Source organism: Crocodylus porosus, unplaced genomic scaffold (assembly GCF_001723895.1).
Source record: "Crocodylus porosus isolate Cpor-Errol unplaced genomic scaffold, CroPor_comp1, whole genome shotgun sequence".
NCBI lineage: Eukaryota > Metazoa > Chordata > Crocodylia > Crocodylidae > Crocodylus > Crocodylus porosus.
Genome location: NW_017728917.1, coordinates 23,416,783 through 23,431,233, shown reverse-complemented (window position 1 = coordinate 23,431,233; position 14,451 = coordinate 23,416,783). Strand labels below are relative to the sequence as shown.

The following is a 14,451-nucleotide window of genomic DNA, read 5'->3' as shown; positions in this document are numbered from 1 at the left end:
CTGTACAAGAACTGCTTCCTGCCTGCATTGGGTAAAAATCTCTTTGCAGCTAAAATAATACAAAAACTAATAGCTCATTTTATATTGGGAAAGAATCATTTTCTGTCATTTTAGTTTTGTAAAGTTAGCCTTTTTGCTATTCATCAACTAAGTGTTGAAGGTAAGGGAGGGAGGAGCCAGGCTGCAGGGGCAAACAGGAGATGTGGAGCCAGGCACAAGCATTGGAGGGCTGGGGTAGGGGTGCCAGCTGCAGGTTTCCCCCTCTCCCCTCAGTTTCCCCACACTTCCCTACAAAACGAGTAATTCCAGCCTGGATCAGGTAGCAGCTCAGCTTGGGCTACCCAGAGCTGTGAGCCACTGCCTGGGCTGGTACTCAAATCCGAGGTGAAGCTTCCTCCCCATGTTGACTGGGGGAATAACCTCAGCTTGGATATGAGTAAATATGGTAATCACCCAATTTGATAATAATGCCTTAAACAGATGCGTTATTTTGAACAATGTGCCAGCACTATCATTTCTAGGACCAAAGATTGGATGCATTTTAGAGCTATCAAAGTATATATTTCTGTGCATCTCCTCCTTCTCTGATGGAGCCACAAAGAGCTGTGGACGTGCCTTTCTCATTTCCTCCCTCAAGTACTCCCTGCATGCCTCATACCACTGTCCTGCTAAAGGTGGTGCGTGCAGCCACTTGGTACAATGGGGCCATGAATGCCATGACCCACCTGAACCCTGGATGCTCAACAAAGGAGAAGGACTGGCCACCCAGAGCAAGCATCTATCCAGTGCTCTGAGTGACCTTGCTCACCTTTGGAATGTACCCCTCCTTTGTTTCTGCCTTTCCCCAATAGTCCAGGGTAGCCTGCCTCTGCTTCTTGGGGCCCGGGGCTTTGGAGTAAGAGGGGGACTTCTTTTTAGGCAGGCTCCCACTGGTGCCAAACTAAGAAGGAACAAGGGCAAGGGAGTGCTGCCTCCTGAGATGCAGCAGCATCGCCGTGGTGGTGAAGTATTTCATATCTTTGCCCCAGCTGATCTGCCTTTGGCAGTGCTAGCAGGTAGCATACTTGGGATCATCTGCTACCTCAAAATGATCACACACTACACTACCCTCCAGCTTCTGGGTTAAGGTGGGGATCCTGGCTTATCCCCCTCCTCACCAGGCAGGGGCACAACAACTAGAGGAGCTGAGCCACATGCCCTCACAACCTTCTCTGAAGTGCCTTCCAAAGAAAGAGATCTGCCTCTAGGGGAACTTTGAGGCATGTGGAGCACAAATTCAGATTCCCTTTCCTTCCCCAGAATTTCCTTCACTATGCCCCTCAGCTCCTCTGCTTCCAGATCCAGCTCCTCCTCGGCACTGGAAGCCTCATGCTGGGAACCGAAATTGGGGTGGAGAATGTCATGCTGTTTCGTGTTAGTGGTGTTAATGGTGGTGGTGTAGGTGTAGGCACTGCTACCACCTTGTTGCTCTCACTAGCGGCAGAAGACTCATCACTGCCAGGAAAGAGGGTGTGTCTATGTTTGGGGTGGGGAGAACTTGCAGCTCTCCCTCTGGCCCCTCTGTCTCCCCTGCCAGAAGACCTGGCACCTGACTTTCCAGCACACTTCATGTTTGGTGTGCTGCAAAATCTGTGTGTGTAATATATGTTGTGCTTTCCTGCACAGTGATGACACACTGTCAGGGAAAACCCAGAGGTTTTTTTTGTGGGGGGAAGGAATCAAGATAAATTAACAAGAACAAATAAGAGGCTTTTGGGGGAATAATAAGTTGAAAGGACTGGATAGGGATAACAATAGGGATTGTAGGCAAGGGTAAGTAGGAAAGGATTGGATACAACTTACAAGAAGAGAGACTAGCTAGTAAGAGACTAGCTGGCAAGCCAGCACCTTTCAGACGCTGGTGATTTGAGAGAGAGACAGCTCACAAAAGGCACAGATCACTTCAGACAAAGCTTTATATGTTGTTTCTACATGTCTCCCCGGAGCACTGTGATTGAAAGGGAACTGAGAGAAAGATCACAGTCACTGGCCAGCTACAGATGTCAATATCAGAGCAGGCTTTCCCCCCCTTAGCCTTTTCCATATACTCCACCCCCTTCCCTCTTTTCAGTTTCTGTTTGCTGCAAGCCTTCTGAATCTTTGAATTTCTCCTATTTGATTCAGATCTTTTAATGGGTCTCCCGATTCAATTCAGATTCGAAGATTCAACCGCTTAATCGGGCCGAATCTCCATATTGAATTGGCTACCAAAGCTTCATATAGCCCTAGTGTGCATTAACTAGCCTACCAAGGTGTTCACGGTGACTTAATTCCTTCATATACTTGGGAAAGCCCAAATATCCTGTAGTTTTTGGTTAGTTGTAGATTTGTTCTGCTTTAAAAGGTGTCCTTCAGACACAACGCATGGTTCATATGACATATCAAATGTATTGATAAAACAACTTAAAGTACTCAGTTTTGTGTAGTCTCTGCAATTATATAATTATTGCATGGTAAGGCAAATGAGTGTGATGGCAATAAGCAGCATACTTGTCATACAAGTATGTCACTGTCCCTGTAACTAACTGCAGTTTTCACTGTCATTTTTTTCTTCCCATGCAGTTTATTTAGGTTTTAGTAGTTCTGGGAAGTGTGTATGTGCTTTATTTTTCTTGTATTGACTTGGAAAGTCACTTTATTTATACCTGCTGAAGAAATGTCACATTGAAATAAAATTGAGAATCACAGTATTTCAGAACAAGGTGAAAGAAAGAATATAGTTCCTTTAAAATTTTAAGTAAGAAGACAGCCAACCAAAATGTGTTTAGTATTACAATATAAAGAGAGTATTGACCATGTAAGCAAAGTCAGGGTCATAACATATTTTTCTTTTAAGTAGAAGAGTAAATATTTGTTTTAATAAGCAAACATTGCTTTAAAATATTTAAAGAATAGTTGATAAATAACCTAAGCATCCCAAGATTTTTCATTACCCTGAAGTAAATAAAAACGTGAAAACATTCAAAAGAATGGCAGTCACCTGCAACAGTTCTTACTGAGCTATAGTAAAATAGTTCATTTACAGTACTTGGTAAATGAACCAAGGCACCCGCTGAAGTCAGTGTAACTCCTGTCTTCTAATTAATGCAGGTCTAAGCACCTTACTGCATTGGGGGCTATTGCAGATCAGGCCCCTGCAGATCGGTTACCTCCAGAGATCTTTCACTTGTGGCGCTGGTCTGCTCTCCAAGGCGTTTTTCCACTTCACTCTTTGCATGCCTCTGGCTCTCTAGCAGTTTATGCTTCATAGATGTCGAAAGATACCAGACAATACCCAACAGCTATTGTGACAGCAATTTATCACAAATGTCTGTCTGTAGCTGTGTTCTAAAATAACATTTCCTGTAGTTGCAGCTTTCCTTTGTTGATCACCCTCTGCCTGTTTGAGTGAACCTGCACATCCTAACCTCACCCACACATGAGATTCCTTTTGTTCTTATCACACCACTATGTATAGACTGATATAAAGATTTTAGTTACTTTAGTAGCACTATTTGTTGAGATGGGCTTCAAACATATTGAGTCATTTTACATTAAATATGCATGTTGACAGCTCTTTAGGTTTCTTACTGAAGAAGGGTCTAGCTGTCTCTCTGTTTTTTAGAGCTCAACTTCTATTGATGTATCTTCAGATTTTTTTTGTCACAGGGGAAAGAAAAAGAAATGTCTTTAAAAATGAAACCAAAGACTTATAATTCTCCCAAGTTTCCATGATCTTGCTGGTGCCAATAATTTGTCAGTTATGTAAGGAGTGGAAATAAAACGTGATTGCTCAAATTTTCAGGAGGCTCCATGTTAAGGAAAGTGTTACTGCATAGTAATGAATGTATAAAATATAGTTTGTTTACACATGAACAGCAATAAATATATTAGAATATAAATATTTATGAACAAACCTTCAGTGGTATCTCTGTAATAAGTTACATGAATGGATTTCCTTACAATGCTTACCCTCTGGTTTGTCACTCATGCGTGTCTTTATGTACAAATTTAGAATAATCTTGCTTTCTGGTAATGTCACAGTCAGTCTTGCAGTACTTCTAAATAATTATTTTGCTGTTTATTAGGCTAATATGTTTCTGGCATGTCATATTGTGCGCTGTGGGAGCTCACCTTGTTAAGGTTACATCAAAGATTGACCTTCCTTGACAAGATTAAATTGAAGTCATTTTCTCTTAGAGTTTAGTCACTACAGTATCTGTGTTGTCAGCAAATAGGACTTTATCCCGTTTCCCTAGGGCATTATTCCAAATGCAGTGTCAGAATGCCAGATGGATTTCTTTTTCTTTTTTAATCTAATTTTTATTTTTTAATTTTCTTCGTACCACCTTTTAGCTGTCAAATGCAGTGTTTTCCTTGCTATAGCAAAAGAGCACACAAGGAGCTGCAATACAACACTACTGCATAAACACTAGCCTTTTCCTAAACTCAGCATTAGCTCTTTTGAACTATATAGATTATCTGATTCTTGTTCTTTAGGGCTTATAGAAGGGCCTATATTCTTTCATTTTGTTTCACATTTACATGAAAATAGGTTTTGGCAAAGCACAATGTAATATAATGTTTTGTTACTTGTTGAGGATTTTAAGGTCTTTAGAATAACTGATGGAAGACAATGCACTGCAATTTGATTATTTTGGCCTGAAGCTGTATTTTCTGCTTTATAGTTCAAGAAATGTTCATGGAATATTTTAATGTAAACAGTACTAGTAAACTCAATCAAACAAGCAAACAAAAATGTTTAATTGGAAATCTAGTAGTGTATTTTATTTACAGTGTAACAAAATTTAATGCACAGCTAGCTTTGCCATTTAACATTTACAAGTGAAAATTACTTTTCCTTCCAGAAGAACATGATGAAGGAGGGTGTCTACTGATTAATCCCTTTAGGAAAAGAATAAACATGTTGATGAAAGAAAACAAAGTATGCCAATAATGTGCTTTTATTGGTGACTGACGTTTTGATTGTTTTGATTGGCAAAATACTATCTAAGAAATTACTTTAAAATTGACCATTTCCATATTATTCCATTCATATCATTCTGTTTCAAGATCTTAATATTCTAAATAGCATGGGCCAAATTTTGTTTTCATTTGAATTACTGAAGTCAATGTTGTACATCCCAGTTAGAACAGAAGTACTTCACTGTGGGTGCATCTACACAAGATGCTTTATTTCACAGTAGACTAACCTACTGTGCAGTAAAGCATCACTATGTAACGGTGCGCTGAACTCCTGTGTAGTAAAATTTGCTAATGCTCAGTAAATCTACTATCTGTATTTACAAATAGTAGATGTACCGTGCGTTAGCTAACATGGAGTATTGCATGTGTAGATGCCGACTAGGAACAAATTTGCTCCTGGTCAGCTAGCAGGGGGCCAGCCCCCTCCAAACCCACCCCCTGGAAATGCCTGGCACCCAGGCAGCTACACCTGGAGCTTCAGCGCCCCCTTGCTGCTAAAGGAGGTCAGAGCAGAGCAGGAGCATGCCTGGATATGCTTAATCCTGTAAGCAGCAAATCTGCTCCCAACAGGGTGCATGTGTAGATGCCTTCCCAGGGCTGGCTTACTGCTCAGTAATTTGCTGTGCAGTAAGATTAAATACTTTAATTGTACATATAGGTGCACCCTGTATATAATTAAATAAAATGAAAAGGTAAGATGGCTGACTTCAGTGCAAATTTGTTTCCTGGAAGGTACGATGTAATAATTACAGTAGCAGAGTGTCAATTATCCAAACATTGTTTATCCAAATCATTCAGCTATCTGAATGCAAGGTGTTCTGTGGTGCTATGTGGCAACAGCAAGTGCAGTGTTGACTAAGAGAACACCTGAGAACAAGTCTTACAAAAAAAAGAAAGAAAGAAAGAACCCCCCCCCCCAAAAAACAAACATTGAAATAATGAAAAAACTTGCTTTAGACTGTGGTGCTGGAGTTCCTTTGTTTAATACTAGGTTCATCAACTGAGGAATCTGATTTTATGAACAGGTTTGGCTCTCAGTTAGCTGAGATAATTGACTCTCTACTGTCTAGCTTTTATGGCCAAGTACTGATTTACATGTTTATGGAATATTTTAATGGTAGTCTTTAAAATAAAATCAGTAAAATCTCATTGTGTTTGTGCAGTGAACTTTATATTTCACTCATTTTAAAATCTTATGATTAAATAAGCAAATAGTGTTTATTATGAGTTTATTAGGATCTAGCAGTTTTAAGTAGCACTGGGACCTCGCCCATATTGTGACCTTAGAGCTAGCTGGGGAGGCTTTGTCAGGGCTAGCAGAATTAGAAATGTAGCTGTGGTGCCTTTGAAAATTAGGAAATAAGGGAGGTGTAGTCCTCCCTACTTCATGGGAACTCTTGTGGACACCCTGTGGGTGTGAGGAGGGGGATTAATGCAGGCCAAAAGGGTAAACTTACCTTGTTGGCTCCTACACTCTCAAGAGACGGCATTACCAGCAACTAGGTCAATGGTTTGATGGCATCAGATGCTTTTGTTTTAAAGCCAGTTTCAGATATTAATATCTATCCATACTCTTGGTTTTTGAAAAATAGTGTATGGAATAAGTGAATGAACAATTGTACATTTTTAAGAGGAGACACAGTAGTAACAATTATTATATAATAGCTTTGTTTACATTATTTTTTCCTTGGTGACCAAAATATAGATTTAATATTTTGAAAAGAATAGCTTCATGAGTGATCTGTGGGAAACATGCTTTATGGTTCTTTCTAGGTGTATTCAGTACTCTTGTCATACTGTTTGATGGAAATACAACTGCAATAAATGGCAAGATACTAGTGACTTTTTTGCTGAGTAAAACTAGCTGCATACACAGCTAAGAAATACTGACAGCATTTGAAAAAAACTATGGGTCTGTTACCTATCATTTATTTAAGTTCTTAAATTCAGTAGCTATATGTTGGCTTAATAACTATTGAGGTAAAATCCAGTAAAGGTAATTTTCTCAGCATAGGGTATAAAGTCTCCATGAGTCCCAATATTATTTATAATTTTATACTTATTTATTGCAGTAACTTAGGATTCAACTTCATGGGGTTCTTCAAAGACATTTTATATTGATCCACTATAGTTAACAAATACTTGGAAATCTTTCTGTTGATACCAAAGATTAAGGCTATCTGAGAGAATACAGATCTTGAGGGGGGAAAGGAGGACTATGCTACTGTGTGTTGCCTATTGAATTTGACAACTTCTGCCTGAGTTAGGTCAGAAACAATCAATAATTTTATCTAAATTGCTTTTGCTTATCTTGTTATAGTTTTATCCAGAAAAAGCCAAAGATTCTTGAATTGTCTATATAGATACAAATGATAATTTCTTTTTTCAGAAAAAACATCAAATCTGGGTTTAAATGCCAGTGCTAAACTAGAAGTTGATTGTGCATTATTTTATGGTGGCTTTTGTTATATGACCTTGTGGTGTTCAGCATTAAATAAATAACTCCTTTTCTTCAAGGAAGGTTGAAGAAATATAAAAACTGAGGGAAGAAGAGGGGTATGAAATTCTGGTGTCTCTCAAATTTTTGCTGGTTTCCTTCAACTTCTCTTGTGCAGTTGGAATGCTTTTGTCTCATCAAGTCCTAAATTCACCACTAACAGCAGTTCTTAACTCATAGAAATATTAAGCTCCGAGGAGATTTTTGTTAGTTCAGAATTTTGAACCAATATTACCAACAGTGGTTTGAGGAGCTAAAACATGTAACTTTTCATATTATGACCTTCTAGTGAAGACAGAAAAGGGAATGAGTTGCTAAGTATTTGAGTAAATGAATGAATGCATTAAAATATAAGAAAATTGCATAAGATAATGTAAAAAGTAAATAAATGTGAACTTCTGTTGCAGTATGAATATTTCAATGCTGTTCTCATAAATGAACGGGATGAAGAAGGAAACTACTTGGAACTGGGAAAGGAGTTCATTCTAGTTCCAAATGACCACTTCAATAATTTGCCTGTGAACATTAGCCTGAGCGATGTCCAAGTACCAACGAACATGTATAATAAAGGTAAGTGAAGGTCTCCTTTCATTCAGCACCCCACAACTTTCTGATATTTTAGCAATGTGTTAGCTTATAATATTAGCTATAAAATATGTTAATTTAATAACAACACATTGTATGATTTGTTAAGGTTAGACCCCCTCTTAGTCTTCAGACATGGTAAAGGTGACAAGGGCAACAGTTCTGAATATTTTTTTTAACATGGCTGTAACTTAGTGACCTAATACAGTGAATTTACACCACACATTCTATGACTGGAAATAAGATTACTTGTAGCAAATTGCTCTCTTGGATTTTGAGATTACCTAACCAGCCTTAAAATGTCATTCACCAACTAGATTCCCTATTTACTGTTAGCCTAAATGAAACTTCTAAGTGGAACAAAGTGGAATTGTGCTTGTCACAAAACAGGTGCTATGCTTCTCTTTCTTCCTACCCTGGAACTCGTCCTGAGCAAAGTTCGCCTCTGTTCTAGTGCCCACCATGTGATCTAGTTCAGAGTAGATATTAATTTGAGAAGGGAGGCTGCTTGTGGCTCATGAGGGCATTACTTTGATGCTGTCTTTTCTCTCTCTTGTAGTCCATTTGGCCCTCCAGTCCAAACTATAGGCTTCACTGTTTCCCAGCCTTCTGTGCTCTCTTCTCTCTTGGAAGGGCCTTGCTGTGACCTGCCTGCTCTGGGCTTACCATGGCTCAGTTGCTCACCATGCTTTCTATGGCCCTTCTGTGGCCTTTTTACTCTATGCTCTTTGACTCTCTGTCACTCTCTTCATATTGGAGCCCACCTGGGCTCTTGACCTCCTCTTCACCCCTTTTCTAGGGTTATCATATGTCCAGGTTTTCCCAGACATGTCCTCTTTTTTGGACCTCTGTGCTGTGTCCAGGCAGGTTTTTAAAATAAGAGCAAATGTCCACGTTTTCTCCTCTCCCAGGGTAGCTGTTTCAAGCTGGGAGCAGGGGGTCTGGTTATTGGCTGTCTGCGGTCACATGCTCCCTGTGTGGGCAAGAGAGCGAGAGAGAGAGAGAGTAATGTGGGAGCTGCTTGAGCAGGAGGGCTGGGGGTGGCAGGGGTCTGTAGGTTGGGAGTGAGTGGCACTGACAGGGCTGGGGGGCAGGGCATGGGGCTATGAGTTGGGAGTGAGGGGCACTGGCAGGGCTGTGGGGGTATGGGGCTGCGGATCAGGAGTGAGGGTCACCAGCAGGGCTGGGACAGGTGCAGGGATTGTGGGTAGGGAATAAGGGGCACTGTCAGGGCTGGGAGGGGGGCAGTGGGCTATGAATCAGGAGTGAGGGGCATGGGAGACCTGACAGGTGGCTGTGGTTGGGTATGCAGGGCACTGGCAGTGCCAGGGAGCTGTGGCCACCAGCAAAGGGTGGGGGGCAGGGTACTACTGTTTGGGAGTGAGGGACACTGGCATGGCTGGGGGCAGAGGGACAGAGTGAGGGACAGCAGCAGGGCTGGGGGGGGCAGGAGCAGGGCACTGACATTTCATTGCGCCCTCCGCCATCATATGAAACTTCCAACTATGGACCACAGAGCATTTGTCAGTGGTCTATGGTGAGCTGGCTGATCACATTATCTTGCTCTTCCTCCTTGTTTGAAAGGTATTAAAAGACAGCTAAAAATAGAGGAAATACTTTCCTAACAGTACAAACCACATTAGACATTTTGCTAATTCACACAGAGATGTTATGAAATCATGAAAGAGAGGAGAAATAATATAAATAGTTTGTATTGGGAGAGGAGGTGATAATAAGACAGTTTCGTTTCTGTGATTTCCACTATGGAGCCTGTTGAGAACCCAGAAACCTTACATAAACATTTTAAATTAGGGATTACAAATAACAGCTTCCTGGAGAAATCATTAAAAAGGAATATTTTAAAGAGATTTAGAAAGTACTTAAAGCTTGTAAAGCTATCAAATGATTTCTGTGACACTTTTAAAAAAATGCTAATATTTTTCTTCTTATGCTTCTTAAATGAACTCATTCCAGAATTGCCATATACATATGCTGTCCTTATTAAAAGAAAAATAAAGCAGAGAAAAATATAGAATATAGGAATACTCAAACAATCCTTACTACAGAGCAATTTTAACTGGTCTGAAAATTGAGGTGGTGAGTATTTTATTATAATGAAACTATTAAATAATATACAATATATTTATATACCGAGCCCTTTTTTGGACCTGAATGAACTCCACAATCAGGCCAAAGTCAGCTGGTTGCTGAGTCTCGTTTTGGCCAGTAAAGTAAAAGTTGTTTATAGAGATATTTGTGAGCATAGTGGTGTGATTCCTGGTTCCCTGTGTCTAATTTGGACCAGCCAAAATAATTACTTCATGAAGCTGCAGAAATGCATTTTAGTCTTTTGAATTTCTTTCAGCTGCTGAAATCTTGATTACTCTTTACATTTTTCATATGGGAATATGGCTACAGCTTGGATGTTCACATTAACTTGAGAAACTTTGTCCTCAGCCAAGTGCAGTGGTCCATATACTTAGTTTTTTGGCAGTCCATGTTCATGTTCATTTACAACAGTGGTAGGGTGCTGGTAAGTTAATCAAACCCTTGACTAAGGTATAGGTAGTAGACAGTAGGGGTGTGCAAAATGGGCCATAATTGATTCGGATTTGGATTTGGCCCAAATCAGGGACAGTGAATTGATTAATTGATTTTGGATCACTGCCCCGATTCGATTCGGCCGAATCCAAAACTTAAGATTCGATCCTGATTTAGAGAATCAGCAGTTCAGCCATAGACATAGTCTGAAATACAGTAGAACCCAGATTCCTTGAAGGGTTAAGTTCCTTACTTTCCACCGCAAAGATGAGGATTTTCAAATTAACTAGGGCTATGTGTGGCTAAAGTGAACAGCTGTGTGGTGCTCCAGCTGAGGGGAGAAGTAGTGCCCTTTGAAATAAAAGCCACAGCCGACAGCTGAGCAGCTCATTCTTAATTTGGCAACCCTCTGGGAACCAAGAGAGTTGAGAACCCCTCAGATATGAATGATCCAGGTTGCAGTGTACTTAGATAGAGGCCACCACTTTGATATAGCCTTTATTTTAACTAGGAAAATGTTATGCATCCAATTTGAAAGCTTTCTATATTTAAGCAGCTTAATAAATAGAATTTCAGAACAGTAAGTTATCACCATTGATTGTGGCTATAATAATTAGCCAGTGGAGCAGAACCAAGTATTGCCACCTGCTCTGTAAATTGATTGCTTCATTACATGGGAATTCTGTATAGCTCTAGTTACTCCCTTCTACCCTTGATGTACAGGCACAAGCACAGGCACACTTACTTTGTCATACATACATTCCCTTTTTGGTCTGTTTAGGACACTTTGGCATTAAACGTCTTATGCAATCATTTTCTTCATATGTTTGTTTCATGGACAGTTTCTAAATACAACTTGATGGTTACCTATTTTAGAAACATTTCTATATAATTGTAGTTCTCCAATTTATCTTTGTTTCATGGGGTGGGCATACTTAAGGATTAAGTGAGTTTTAGAAAAGTGTCATAGGGCACTAAGGTGCCTGCTCCTCTTAGAGCAGAGACTGCCCAGGGAGGGAACACAAAGAGCCAGATAAGAGCCCAGGTGCAGGTTGCCATGGCAACTGGCTAATGTGGGAATTGGCCACACCTGTACCTGGTCAGCTGGCTGGAAGCGGCAGGGCCCTAGGCCCATATAAACCCTAGGGGTGGGACCAGGTAGGTCAGCTCCCTACCAGCAGCTGAAGGTGAAAGAGCTTTCAGGAAGGAAGTGCCCAGAGGCACTACAGCCGTCAGCTATGTTACCCTTAGGGCTAATGGGGCACCAGGAGCCCATAAGGTACCCTTGCCCACTAGCCATCTAACATTAGAGCAGAAGTTCTACTCTTTTAAAGGGGCAGAGCATGCCTTGAACTTTGTGTTATGTTATAGCTCAGGGGCTCATGTTTGTTTGCTGTCTAATAACACCGGTGGTTTTGGTGAGGCTATTTGGGGAAGTAGGACGCCTCACTGGGGGCCCACTACAGTGTGGGGACCCCAATGCCAGGGAGGGTGGGGCAACTGGGTTGCGGAGAGCCCAGTGAGGACAAGGGGGCCGAATTATAATGAGGCCTAGGCAAGACAATGCCAATAACATCTGTGAGGCTTGGAGCATGGTAAAGGGGTGGTTTGGAACCACGCATATAGCCCATAAGGATGAGAGACTCGGGAACCATCCACTGTAGCATGGGACTCCAGGGGGTCTATGAACCACAGGGTTCCATAAGATCTTGTCAGACTGTGTCTAAACCCAAAAATCAAGGGCAGCCTCCCTATATCAGTTATACCAATAAGATGTGGTGGGTGGGATAGAGGGTTCCTGTAGGGCAAGACTGGCATGGTTAAGGAGCCTAGGGGTAACATGGCCCTAGGGACCCCACCCTGCTAGAAAAAGCAATGGCTGTTTATGCAAGCTTAAAGTAAAGACACCTCAGGGGGCTCCTGAGTACACCCTCCTCACCCTCCAGCAGGGGCTGAAAAGCCCCCAGACTGAACTCCCTCCACTCTCTTTCCCTCCTCCCATTCTGAAAACAGCAACAGGCTGGCAGGCAGGCAGGCAGACACAAGTTACAGAACATGCTGTTTTGAAACAAATTCCTTTGACCCCTCATGCAATGAAGGCTCAGATTTTCACCTGGTTGGCCATTTTTTAAGCTGCCTGCAGCTGTACACTTGTGTTTGGTCATAGCTATAGACCACTTTCTGTAGCCAGATTGGGTGAAAATTGTTACTTCTGTCTGGGCTCTATCCTCACCTGAGTGTGGGGTGGCTGGAAGGACTGCAGATTGCTTAGTTTTATTTTTGTGGAACAGACTGAAGTAATCAAGCTTTTTTCCTTCTGCTAATTGTTTGTCTATTGACCCTGATAGCTTCTTTCTCCCCAAGCCTGACAGCTTTATTCTCTGTTCTCAATTGTCAACTGTTGCTATGCTGACTTCCCTTCTCAGACCTGAGGAAGAATGCCTTGCATTCAGAAGTCTGTCTAATTTTATTTGTCTAATTTCATTTCAACCACACAGTTGGTCCAACAAAAGATATCAGCCCCCCCTCCCCCCAAATCTTTGCTTTTCTTGTAATTCCTGGACTGTTATGGCTACGTCACTCTAGCACTACTATATGCACTTTCACATTTTGTCTACATAAACATACTTACTAAGAAACCATGCAACCCAGTTGAGAAAACATTTTAGTTCTTGAGACCATTAATCATTTTGTATGTGCAAGTACATGTTATAAAAGTTATAGAGATTTTTTTCCTAGCCTTTCCTGTGGTTGTGGTTTGAGAACAGGTTTGGGACTGTGGCGCTGGTGTTATCAGGAAGGCTTTGGCTTCCATGACCACAGCCTGCTCTTTGGTGAGAGAGGCAGCAAGCTGCTGGGAAGAGATGGTTAAGGAGCCATGCACCTCTCTCCGCTGGGGAGGAGGCTCTTCTCAGTCAGACTGGCTGACCTGCTCCACTGGCCTTTAAACTAAGCCTGATGGGGGATGGGGGGACTACTGCCACTGCTGGCCCACTGAGCATCCCTTGCAAAGCCAGCAGGCCAAGGCACTTAAGGGAACCCACCCCTGCCCCAGCCCTGGTACCATCTTTGGGCAAGGTAAGAGCCCCCAAGGGGACACTTGCCTGCCTGTACAAAAATGCCAGGAGCTTGGGGAATAAGCAGGAGGAACTTGTCCTGCTTAACGCAAATAATTATGACATCATAGGGATAACAGAGACCTGGTGGGACTCCACCCATGACTGGACCATGGGTAAAAATGGCTATACCTTGTACAGGAGAGATCGAATAGATAAAAGAGGCGGGGGTGTAGCTCTCCATGTTAATGAAAGCTACGCGTCCCTGCAAGCTGATATTGGCGACCAGGGTGGACAACTGGAGACCCTCTTGATTAAAATCTGTGGGGAATGGGAAAGGGGACACAACAGTAGAAGTATACTACAGACCTCCCACCCAAAATCAAGAGTTTGACCAGGAGTTTGCCCAGGAACTGGCTGAGGCTGCATGCTTCAGGACCATGGTTGTCACGGGTGACTTCAGCTACCCAGACATCTCGTGGGAGGATCACTCAGCGAAATCCAAGTGGTTGCAAAGCTTCCTATCATGTGTGGATGACCTCTACCTGACTCAAGAAGTCTACAGGCCAATGAGAGAGAAAGTGCTGCTCGACTTGATACTGGCTACTGGGGATGACCTAATCAGTGACCTAGTGATCGATGGAAGCTGCGTGACAGCAACTTTAATGGACAGGCTGACGCCAACATCCTGAGGAATAGCCAGCATGGGTTTGTTGCGGGTAGGTCTTGCTTGACCAATCTCATTTCCTTTTATGACTAGGTGACCTA

The 14,451-nt window shown here is 41.9% G+C and overlaps 1 protein-coding gene across 1 annotated transcript in view; it reads left to right on the top strand.

Annotated features, from left to right (window-relative positions):
- CACNA2D3 (calcium voltage-gated channel auxiliary subunit alpha2delta 3) overlaps nucleotides 1-14,451 on the top strand; it is a gene marked incomplete at its 5' end in the record, with an annotated part of 852,337 nt that overhangs the window by 341,428 nt on the left and 496,458 nt on the right. The window contains one exon of the mRNA XM_019537014.1: nucleotides 7,909-8,071. Within this exon, the coding sequence (XP_019392559.1) occupies nucleotides 7,909-8,071 (163 nt within the window). The remainder of the gene's footprint in view (nucleotides 1-7,908; nucleotides 8,072-14,451) is intronic.